This window comes from Rhineura floridana, chromosome 2 (assembly GCF_030035675.1).
Source record: "Rhineura floridana isolate rRhiFlo1 chromosome 2, rRhiFlo1.hap2, whole genome shotgun sequence".
NCBI classification, from domain to species: Eukaryota; Metazoa; Chordata; class Lepidosauria; order Squamata; family Rhineuridae; genus Rhineura; species Rhineura floridana.
In genome coordinates, this window is record NC_084481.1 from 46,107,872 (window position 1) to 46,120,380 (window position 12,509).

At 40.3% G+C, this 12,509-nt stretch overlaps 1 protein-coding gene across 6 annotated transcripts in view; it reads left to right on the forward strand.

Moving 5' to 3' along the window:
- LRP2 (LDL receptor related protein 2) overlaps positions 1–12,509 on the forward strand; it is a 221,166-nt gene that overhangs the window by 75,200 nt on the left and 133,457 nt on the right. For all 6 annotated transcript variants that reach the window (XM_061608563.1, XM_061608564.1, XM_061608567.1 and 3 more), the window contains 2 exons: positions 5,480–5,608; positions 7,059–7,228. In XM_061608563.1, the coding sequence (XP_061464547.1) occupies positions 5,480–5,608; positions 7,059–7,228 (299 nt within the window). The remainder of the gene's footprint in view (positions 1–5,479; positions 5,609–7,058; positions 7,229–12,509) is intronic.

A 12,509-nucleotide genomic window follows, 5' to 3' on the forward strand; every position in this document is an offset into this window, starting at 1 on the left:
TTCTTTTCCCTTCAGTAGCTGAGTGAAAAATTTGTCACTCGAAGTAAAAACGGCTTCTTCTGTTAATCTGAATTATGTGTCAAGGCTGAGAAAAATTTGGGTCATTCCTGTTTGAGGGAATTTTGCTCTATATGAGACAAGAAGTGTTCAAATTGTGGCTCCTAAGCAGTTTCAGATGGCTGCAAATAAGAAGGGCTTGCAGAGCTTTCCTTTTTCACCATTTCTTCCACCCATAATACAACATAGGAAGGACAAATAGAGAAAAGGAGGCTGGGAGAGGAAGATCAAGGGCAGATGCCTGGCCTTGGCTGTGAGAGGAGAAGGGATTGGAAAGGGTAGCCCTTTGGAGCAAAAGAGAGGGAGAAGCTGAGGTGGTGGTGCCGGGGATATATTTGAGTAAAGTGTCGGTGGCAAGACATGTGTGGATTTTGGCCTTATGAAGATTTGTGGTGTGTTTTGCTTTGGAAATGTGGCTACTTTTGCTATATGTTTTAGATAGCGCTACTTGGCAGCTATCCAACAAGGCTGGAGGACGCAGACACAAACTGCATGAGATGCCATTCATGCATTTGGTAATTGCATGATTTGCTTTTAAAAAGTAAAAATTGTAAGCCTGGGAGGCTCTGTTTTAATCGGAAACCTGGTGTGTGTATGTGGTGGTGGTGGGATGGGGGGATTAAGTCTTTCCCCCTACTCATGATCCCAATCCTGACTCCTATGCCTGTTATTTGTGTTGAGAAAAAACTCCTGGATTGGAACTGCAATGGGGGACAAACGGTTAAAGCCCCCCCTACTCCCCATGCCAGGGTCTGGATCCAGAGGGGGCCCCTCACACCTGCAATATACTTTTAAAAAGCAATTTGATGCAATTGGTGTCGTCTCTATTTTGGTCCTCATGTAGGCCCATATGGCTTTATTCATCATATCTCTGTCCTTGTAGAAGATATGTAGGTTTCTGATGTCTTTCTGTACAAACATTGAAATGTTTTTCTGAAATCCTAAAGTAAGTTGTGACCCAACAAGCCATATGGAATCCTCAGGCCGTATATAGTGGTTCACCCGGAGTTCAGTAAGCCTCCTGATTTTGTCGCCTGCTCAAAGAAGGGAGTCGTGTATTAACACCTGGAGGACTGTAATGCATATCCAGTGTACTGTGTTCAGTTTGGCCGGCCACAAGTTGCACAGGCCTGTTTTAAAGTAAACTGGATTTGGGTTACCTTATTTATGTGAATCAAGGAGAGAAAGAAAGAAAAAAAAAGGGCCATCAAGTCTTTTTCAATACTAGAGCTGGGTCCCACATTTGAACAGGGGCTTTAATGGAGCTTTATAACACAAGGGAGGAAAAATGGTAGTTTGCTCTCCAAAGTATGACAGAACCAGTGATTTTCTTTTTGTTTCCACTTGTTGTGTTTGTTAGACCAAACTTTTGGAGTATAACCCTGTCATCAGTTATATATATGGCTAAGTCTCACTGAATGCTTTCTGTATGCGTGACTAGGCAGAGTACTGCAGTGCGTGATGCTTAAAAGGTGAAAGCTAGAGCAACAAGGATGTATAATCTATTTCGTTACCTTTGGGCCTAGTTCCCACTAAGGTGTATCTTGGCAGTACCACTTCAGATTGTAGGTGGGGAAGGAGTGTCAGATGACCAAATGTTTTTCCATATGAAACATTTCCTTCATGCAGGAAACCAGCTAGCAGGAAAAATGGTTCTAGTCTAGCCTTTTCTTGACATGCTTTTTTTCCTATTTGCATATAATTTTTTTGTTGTTTGGAGGAACATTCAAACATGTGAGCCCCCATCTGAAATGGTACAACCTAGCCTCACTGACAGCTACATATTTGTTTGTTCGTTCTTACTGAGACAGCAAACGAAAAGCCATTTACCTGCAAAGTAATCCAATTTCAGCTGTCCTTACAGTTTTGAGGTGGAGTTTAAGCCTCTAATGCCGAAAGCCAAATCCAAAATTAGTGTCAATAATCTAATGGTTGCCCCTTTTATACATGTAATGAGATGAGAGAGTAAGAGGCAATCTGGCTTCAGGGTGATTTCTAAAATGTCTGAAGACAACTGCTAAGTGATTTGCTTTGCTTTTAAAACTGTAGTGCTGCAGAGAAACTGTTCTTGCCCGAGTGATAAAAACACTTGCAACAATTTTAAAAATTGGTTAGACCCATCCCTTTGGTAAGGCAGGATTCTGAGAAACCTCTTGGAATCACTGATGTGGTTTTAAAAAAGGCAGTTTTCACAAATGACAGAGTCCCTCTGATTTATCATAGACTCACTGTGAGGTTATGTCATGAAATAAGTGAACTGACTGCCCAGAATTGGTTTGAATGACTATTTGAGTAGCATGTATATCAACTGATTTATTTAAATTTATTTTCATGCGTCTCTAAAGAGTTCAGGGAAGATTCTGATACATCTCTCTTTCATTTTGATTAGCGCTGATGGGTCATTGTTTGCAAAAGGTCACCCAGTTTGTTTCATAGATGTGCAGCAAATCCAGTGTTTGAATTTGAAATCTGAGACTCATGTTCAAACCCATATAGTCACGGCATGTTGTCTTCATTAAATGGGACCCACACAATCTCATATTTTAACCAAGGCAGTGGTTTTCCAAAGATAGGCATCAATCTGGGGTCAGTTTAAGGAAAATGGAAGCTTAATGGAACCTCATGGAGAAACCAGGTGCTGTGGTTCCTGCTGCTACTGTTATAGTGGACCCCTTGCTGAACATACACTCCGACATCTTGGCCATTTTTACAGTGTAAGTTTCCACCCCACTCTCTTCCTGGAAAATATGGAAAAGGCATTGTTTCATATCTGAATCTATTAGGTATGTTTCTGTTAGTAAGTAGATAAGTGCATCCATATAATAGAAGAAGAATGTATGAGAACATGGCAGCAGAGGAAGGCCTCTGAATCTCTGAAAGAAAGGAATCCTTATGTGAAGCTTGGGCATGTAAGTGAAAACTGCCCACCAAAGGATTGCCTTAGGTCTCTTGTACACAAGAGGTATTTGCCAGTGTGTGACACCTTTAAGAGTGGGTAGTTAGAGGATGTTTTTAAAGGGCCAAAACAGATGCTAGCTGGGAGATCCTCCAATTATTTTTTTTTTTAAAGCAGCTGTAGTTGGAGGGCAATTCTGATTTTGTTTGGAGCAGCTGTGCTGGATGTGGGACTGGGTTAGCTCATTCTGTTCTTGCCATTTCACCAATCCAAATTGCTTCCTCCCAAAGTGTGCCTCTCCCACTCCTCCAAAATAGGGCTAATAGTAGTTTTCAGAGAGAGAGGTCGATCAAGAATATAACGCGGGGAAGAGGCTTAAATCAACCTTCCTTCTTCACTGCAACTCAAAATCAAATATTGCCATATTTTTTTACTATCATTATTTGCAAACATTTCTGTGCTGCCATTATTAAGAAAAAAGTATGGTAGTGGACATCATAAAATAAACTGTAAAATTACATTTATAAAAAAAGTACAAAATAGATCACATTAATACATCAACATAGCTGGATGCTTTCCTTATCTGGTAAAAGCCTGGGTGAACAGATGAGATTTAAGCAGTTTCCTCTGACTGATGTTCATTTAGGGCAGATCCACACCATATATTTAAGGCACATCCAACACACATTTAAAGGATGTGGCTTCTTCCAAAGAATCCCGGGAACTCTGGTTTTCCTCTCATGGAGCTACAAATTCCCAGCACCCTTAACAAACTACTGTTCCTCTGATTCTTTTTTTTTGGGGGGGGGGAGTAATGTGTTTTAAATATATGGTGTGGACATGCTCTCAGCGCATATCCCAAAGGGCAGGAATGCGCTAAAGGCCAGTGTTGTAGTAGATGTAATATAAATGTTGGGGGCCCACAGATCTCCCAACGATCACAATGTCTGGGCAGGGGTATACATGGTAACATGTTTCCAGAGGTAACTTGATTTGAAGGTGTCCAGGGCTTTATATGCCAATAGTACAACTTTAAACTTGGTCCAGTAGCATATTGGCAGCCATGCAGCGCTTTCAACACAGGTGTTATGTACCATCAATAGGACACCTCCTTCAGTAGTCTTACTGTAGCATTCTGTACTAGCTACAGCTAAGGGAAGCACAGTGAAGTAATCCAGTCTGGGGGTTACCAAAGTCTGGACTTCTGTAGCTAAGCTATCTGATCCAGGAATGGCAATAAATGTGGCACCAGGCAAAGTTGGCAGAAGGCACTTTTAGCCTTTGAAGCCACTAGGGACTGTAGTTCTTAATTATGTGTACTTTTTATCTGGAAGCCGCCTTGAGTTCCAGTTTGGAAAAAGGGCGGGGTATAAATAAAGATGATGATGATGATGATAATAATAGTGACAAAGGTGGATCCAGGAGCACCCACAAGCTACATATGTACTCCTTCAAAGGAAGTGCAACCCCATCCAGAAAAGGCAACTGACTTGTTTCCTTGACCTGGGAATAGCTTACCCACAGAACCTTTGTCTTGCCTGGATTCAAGCTCAGTTTATTTGCCCTCATCCAGCCCACCATTGCACCCAGGCACCAGTTCCTGTTCAGCCACACCTGATTAAGATTTAAAGAGAAATAGAGTTTGGTGACATCAACATACTGATTACACCAGGGGTGAGGAATCTTTGGCACTCCAGAGGTTGCTGAACTACAACTCCCATCATCCCTAGCCATTGGCCATGCTTGCTGAGGCTGATGGGCATTATAGTTCAGTAACATCTGGAGGGCCAAAGGTTTCTCACCCTTGGATTACACCTTGCTCCACATCCCTTAATGACTGCTCCCAACAGCTTCATATAGCATTAGAGATAAAATCATGTCCTGTGGAAAAACCCATAGCATAACAGCCAGAGGGACAAAGAGCGCTCTCCCAATGCTCCTCTCAGGAACCAACCCTGGAGATAGGAGCAGAACCACTGTTAAACAGTGCCCCCAATACCCATCCCCAGAGCCAGACTAGGAAGATTACATGGACAACCATATAAAAAAACCACTCCTTTGGCTCAACCCATCATACTCTACCAGCTAGATGTAATTAGCCATGAGGGATAGGGATCAAGAGGGCAAGTAGTCAGGTGCATTATTGCAAGAACAGTTGGCTTTAAGTTAAAACACCTCATAGGGATATATATCACAGATTTCCAGTGTCAGATCTGCTGGCCCTTATATTAAACAACCAAGCTGGTGTTTCTGCAGTTTTTTATTTTTTAAAATTACATTTATATTCCCCTCTTTCCTCCAGCAAGGCAGTATACGTGTATTTCCTAGGTGATAACCCATCCAGGCACTGACTAGACTCACACCTGCTGAACTTTAGCAGGTGGTGGCCTCATTTGCCTCCAGACCTATCTCCTATGAGAACCTATGTCAGTTGTGATTGGGACTCTGCAAATAGGCAGAAGGAAAACAGTTAATTCCTTGGATCACGCGTGTTCAGTAATGTTTGCAACCTTGTCTGTGCCACAGACTTTGATGATTGCACGATGTGGGGCGTTTGTGACCAAGTGTGTGAAGACCGTGTTGGTCACCATCAGTGTCGCTGTGCAGAAGGTTATGTCCTGGAGCATCACCGCCATTGCCGAGCCAATACCTCATGTAAGCCAGTAGCTCCAGGAGCTGATCTTTTTTTCTGTGAACGATGCTTTGAAAGCTAACATTATCTTGTCATCTCTCAGGTGCTTGGAAGAAAAGCCAATTATATGCTTGGGGTAGTGGAATGCCCTTGAATATAATGCAGGCATGTTTAAAGTTCTGTAGTGCCTCCCAGCACTTCCTTGTCACTGCCTGTCCCATCTATTTCCTATTAGCTGAATGAAGCTGGAAGACCAGGCAGTGAGTTTCCCAAGTTTCCTTCACTAAGCAATGAAAACAAAGAACGCAGCCCACCGTAACATGAAGCATTTCTGAGTGCCGTTGATCTAAATGGGAGAGATTTAACTAAGATCATAGTTCAGTGGCACTCCACATGCTTTGCATGCAGAAAGTCCCACATTCCACCCTGGCATGTCCAGATAGGGCTGAGAAGGATCCCTGTCTGAACTAGATGGAGCAGTAGTCTGACTTAGTATGAGGCAGCTTCCTAAGCATGCATTTAACTCTACCATTCACACCTGCGATACTTAGCTTAAATTGGGCTGATTTCTACACAATAAATACATATTTTAAAGTATAAAATCCTAAAAGAGAAATTGGTAATTTCCCTTTGCTGTTTTAATATATGCATTAGTTCATCTTCTCCCTGAGAGTGGGTCCCAATTTACATGTGACACCAGAGGTGTAGCTCCTTCCACAATAACCATATTGGTACTTCTCCAATATAGTTAATTACAGATCTGGGAAATTTCTCAAAAATGAAATAGAGCTATAGTATGAATGGTATGGATATCTATTCATACAAGCAGATAATTATATGGACAGTTATCCAGGTATTCTGGGAATCATGACCCTCAGTTTAATGTGTAAATTGGGCGTTAATATTAGGACAGGCATGAAGAACCAGATTCTAAAAAGTGTCTAGTGGGTGTGGGGAACATTTGGCCCCCCTTTCCTCTTTCAACAAGCCTTTTAAGTTGAGACCTATCCCAGTCTGCATCTGTCAGAATTGTTTAATATGTTTTTTAATAATGTTTTTAACCCTTTTTTAAGGTTGTTTTTTTAAAATGTTTTTAATGCTGTTTTGTTTTAATGTATTTTAAGATCTGTTTCTATGACGTTTTAAAGTGTTTTAGTGCTTTGCCGCCCTGGCCTCCTGCTGGGAGGAAGGGCGGGATACAAATAAATAAATAAATAGATGCTGTTGAACTACAGCTCCAATCAGCCACAGCAGTGGCTAGGATTGATGGGAGTTGTAATTTAGTAACATCCGGAGGGCCAAAGGTTCCCCGCACCTGGTATATAGGTGTATCTTTAAGGCAATATTTTATAAGTTGGTAATACTCAGTTAATTATCAGTATTACCTGCCAGTCTTTATCTATCCTTACTGTATTTTCAAATTAATGTCTATTTGCAAAATAAATGGCACACTGATGCTCTCCATACTTTCAGCTGGAGTGGCCTCAGTTATTTTTTCTAATGGTCGCGATTTGCTGATTGGAGATGTTCATGGAAGGAGTTTTCAGACTCTAGTACAATCCCGGAACCGTGGAGTGGCTGTCGGCGTGGACTTTCATTTTCAGCTGCGTAGGATATTTTGGACAGATACGGTGCAAGATAAAGTAGGTTAAAATGTCAAGCAATATGGTATTTTTAGAGCAGAGGGATCCAAGAGCAGGATGTGTTGATAACTTTTCATTTCTCTGAACATATGCAGGGCCTTTCTTTGTTTTCCAACAAAAACGAACTTTGAGATGGTTTTATGATAATTATCGCATTTGCAAGCTATGCTCTTACATGTAATATATCAAACAAAGCAAGCTATTATGCTATGGTGCTATCTTGAGCAATTCTTAATATTATTGGAAATGGAGTCCAAAAACCTAATTAAGAGAAATAGTAGACATTCTTTCAAAACTGGGTGTATTTTTCCTTTGCAATTTCTTGAAACTTGATCACTTAAAATGTGAAAGTACTGTATTCTCTGAGAAGATAAAATCAGATATTCCTCAATTATATTACAGATAATTTTGCACTGGGTAAGAAATATTGACAGTGTATTGTACTATAGGCCAATATTTTATTTCATTGTTTTTATTAATTGCTTATATTAGTTCATTTTATCCAAAAGGTGTATTCAGCTTAAAATCCAAATGGTTCAAGTATAAGTATTACTTGTGAAGCATCAACTTAAGAATATAAGTTTTTTAAAAAGTTACTTTTTCTCTTGTCTTCACATGCACTTAAGAACATTTCATGGCCCAATTCCTAAAAACTACTCTACTGGGGAGCAGGAAAGAATTTTCTCCCAAAATGATCTGATTAAGGCTGCTTTCACACATGGGGCTAATAGCGCTACTTTAACAGATTAAAAAGGTAGCGCTTCGTTCCGGATTTCAAAAATCCCTTTCACACTGCAGGACCTCTTGCGATAAGGAACAGTACTTTTTCAGCCGATATAGCGGCATTTCACGCAACTGTCTTTCACACAGCCTCGTTTTCAACCCTCTCCCGTTGTGCACATGGGCACTGCAGGTCAAGTATCTCGTCCCGTCGTCATGAAACCACTCTCCCTTTACCTTCTGCCATATAGTTGAAATGCTGCTATCTGCTATTTGTGTGACAGGGCCGCATGACAGAAGGGCGGGAACACACTGCATGCTGGGATGGCTGTTGGTAAGGGCGGGAATGCACTGCATGCTGGGATGCCTGTCACGGTAGCAGCAGCAGCTAGCGCAAAAATCCCACGATCTTCCATTTTCCCAGCCCTGCTATCGAAATTTTTCAGGTATCATTTATTGCGGAAATTAGCGCTAAACTTCCACTACATTCCACCAGAATTCCAGAGCTACCTGTTATGTCATGTGAAAGCTCAAATTTTATGCGCAAATTAACAGGAAATAAATCGTCAGAATAATGGAATAAAGTTCAATGTGAAAACACTCTAATAGTGATTTGGAGAATATTTGCCTTTTTCTGTCGCCTATAATTGCTTGTGTGTATCATCTAGATCTGTTTTCAAAGACGAGGCTTTGGAGAATCCTTACATCTAGTTATCAAAGATGTACTGCGGGGACTAAATCCATCCCCAAATTTGCGTATGCACACACAAAAGAGCAGCTATAAATTACTCAGTTAAAGAGTAAGGGGACTCTTTTATTAAGGGGAAGATATTTACCTGAGGTGTCAAGGGAAACTCTGCCACTACCCATCTCTGCCTTCCCATTTAATTTGCTTAGCTAAGACGTTTGGATAGATAATACAGAACTGGAGTGAAGGAAATAAAAAAAACAAAAATGGTTTTAGGTTCATATACTTGTACTCGCTGATCTGATTGGCAGGTAGGGTGTAGCTTATAGGGTTGCCATATTGCCCGGTTAGCTGGGTTTTACACGGATTCTATGCATGCTACCCAACGCCCGGCTAGTCCTTTAGGTGGCCCGGATTCTCAGCTTTAATTTAAAAAAAAAAAAAGTTTCTAGGTGGTCCGGTTCTCGAGATATACATAAAAACATCAGCCGCCCCCCCAACTGTTAAATCTTTCTTTAAACAGTACTGTATAGCACTTCGTAGCTTTAAGCGCGCCCGTTCAGGATTGCAGCCAATCAGGGATTGTGTTTCAGTTTCATTGACCTGAGGCAGTGTCTAGAAAACAAAATGGTGGTTTCACCCCCTGTTTATCTGAAAAATCTCATAAATTGGGTAAGTATATACATTTCAGTTTTTTTTCCTCTTGTGTGCAGGAGTCAGATCTTGGGCAGTGTTTTGAAAACCTTCCCAATGCTTGCTTTTTGTAAAAGCAATGCTAATCCCATATGCCCAGAGTAAATCCCATTGAATTCAATAGGACTTACTTTTGAGTAGACATGGTTATGAATGTGCTGAAAATCAATGGGACTTTGGAGTGAATGTAAAAAAGAACTGTGTTTGTGCCCTCCAGTCCTATTTTAAAGCAAGTAGGCAGGGCTTACTTAGGTATTACAGTTTTTATTCTGTAGGAAAGTAATACTGATTTTTTTAAAACTAATACTGATTTTTCTGCAATGACCAACTGGTTTGACAATAAACTATTATATGGGCTGTATGTATTTATACATCTGCAGTGTGTGCGTGTGCGTGTATGGAATCTTTCCAACACCCCTGTGAGGTAGGGTTGGAAACCAAGGCAGCTCACAACAAGAAATAAAGCCATTTAAAATCCAATAACCATAAAAACAAGTATAAACAGTTGCAAAACAGCGTAAAGTGGCATGATTCGGAATTTTGGGTTGTGTGAATGAAGTTGCTTATCACTTGAAGTTGCATTTCTGTCCCTGTCTGAGTAAGCCCCACTGAATACGCTGGGACTTGCTTCTGAATAAATAAACCTAGGATTGCACTATAAATATCTTTACAGTTTGTGTAAATAATAAATATATTTGATAGTCATGCTTTCATATAAATATTTCTTCATTTATCATATTTTTGGTTGTGAGATGCTTAGTTTTCTGCCTTACTCATAGGAATCTTGTTGTGGTTGGTATGGTATTACATTTAGGAAAGTGTTACTGCCTTTTGTGTTGTTTTTTTCCTATTTGCATTTCACTTATCTTTAACCTCATTCTGTTACGGCCATAGAAGCAACAGCAGCATATGCAAGATAATTAACTCCCATTAGTGATAAGAACAAGAATTTATAATTATTATTTCAATTAAAACAAGAGGCTTATCAATACTTTGAAGAGGACCAGATATTTATTTTCTTTCTGAGCCCAGGACTGGGTCTTTCATGATGCCCGGGGGGGGGGGAGCAGGAGCGTAGTTGATAAGACAGACATCCTGGCATTGGTAATCTAATTAGCAAGGTATGTGTGGGGTTGTTGCACACTTCCAGGCCCAGTTTCATTTTGAGTATGGAGGTGGAATCTGTGTAGATGTGGTTGATCAAAGGGAGAAGAAATTTTGAGTTAAGCAAAGCTCTGCTTTTATGAAACCTAAGAAACATACAAATACTTTGAATGTCTGAGTGCCTGCACCAGTGGAATACTGGAGGAACTTGTAAAGCTTGCTGCAACAGTATTTACAACTGAGCATGTGGTGTGAAAGACTCCTTTTCCTAATATTTTGGCTTCTTGTTTTTCTCCACCCACCACATCTTTGAAATATATCGTATATGGTTAACCGTACTGTTGCCCTGACCTACTTTATGTTTGTTGCTATTTTGTGTTTTTATTATGTTTTTATATTGATTGTGTATTTTTATTGTTTTTATTATATTTGTAAGCTGTGCTGAGCTCTGTTTTTAACAGCAGAAGGGCAGGATACAAATTCTCTTAATCAATCAATAAATACTCCATAGTGTTGGAAACTAGAGTCTAGGCATTTAAGGCTGAAAATGTTGCTTTTAAAAAAAAGATTTCTCACATCTTTCCCCAGTTTTTGGTGGTAATTCCTAGGCACAAAAACAAAACAACTGGACAATCCAAGTATTAATATGCAAATATTTGCTTAATATGCAAATAATATGCAAATAATATGCATAATATGCAACTACTTTACATAATATGCAAATTAACCTGCCCAGATTTGTGGAACTGGAATACGGCAACCCTAGTAGCTTAACGTGCATACCAAAAAGTAGTAGTGCAGAAGATGCAGTGTAGAATCTAGGGAGCATAGCTTCCACTGACTCCAGACAGAATAGAAACATAGAATTGTAGAGTTGGAAGGGGCCTATAAGGCCATCAAGTCCAACCCCCTGCTCAGTGCAGGAATCCAAATGAAAACATACCCAACAGGTGGCTGTCCAGCAGCCTCTTGAATGCCTCCAGTGTTGGAGAACCCATCACCTCCCTAGGTCATTGGTTACATTGTCTTACCGCTCTAACAGGAAGTTTTTCCTGATGTCCAGTCGAAATCTGGCTTCCTGCAACTTGAGCCCATTATTCCATGTCCTGCACTCTGGGATGATCGAGAACATATTCTGGCCCTCCTCTGTGTGATAACCTTTCTTGAAGAGTGCTATCATATCTCCCTTCAGTCTTCTCAAGCCTAAACAAGCCCAGGTCTTTCAATCTCTCCTCACTGGACTTTGTTTCCAGTCCCCTGATCATCCTCTGAACCCATTCCAGTTTGTCTGCATGCTTCTTAAAGTGCGGTGTCTAGAATTGGATGCAGTACTCAGTTGAGGCCTAACCACTGCTGAATAGAGGTTCCCTAACAAAAGATTTGGCTGCATGTTTATAGGAAATTGGGCCAGGGTTTATGTGAGTGCTTAACTTGAAAATAGTTTACTATATAGGACATGTGACATTGCAAATCTGAGCTTGACCTTGCCAGTGCACATTCAGCTTCTGGGAAGAAACAAAAAGTCTACAAGTAATGGAAACCTGGAACATTGCTCCTTAGAAATGGAGGCAAAAGATATGGGTGAACAGAGGATTATATGTAATTCCTATAACTTAACATATATCTAACTCTCTTTGACAGGCCTTGTTTGTGTGGACTGTGTTTGAGGCTGTTGTGTATATCCTTACTTATTTTAAGGCAGTGTTAGGTTTGTTTGGCATTATCCACCAGCCTCAGTATCATCAAATATTGCCTCATTCTGTGTGTTTGGTATGTCACTGATTTATGATGTTATATTCCTCATAGATCATGTTGCTCCAAATTTTCAACAAGTAAAGGTTAAAAATGATGACAACATGCACACACCATTCTTATGCTACTGACATATGTTGATGTAGCTAGCAGGATCTGACAAAATATCAGGTTGATGGCTCTTCTGCCCTTGTCCATGCCTTGGCTTTTATTGGTATGGAACAATGCAAGGACATTTTTAGTACATGCTGTGGTTTCTCTAGGTTTCATTTTATCCATTTCACGTTCTACTGTTAATGTCATATGGAATACATGATCATAAGA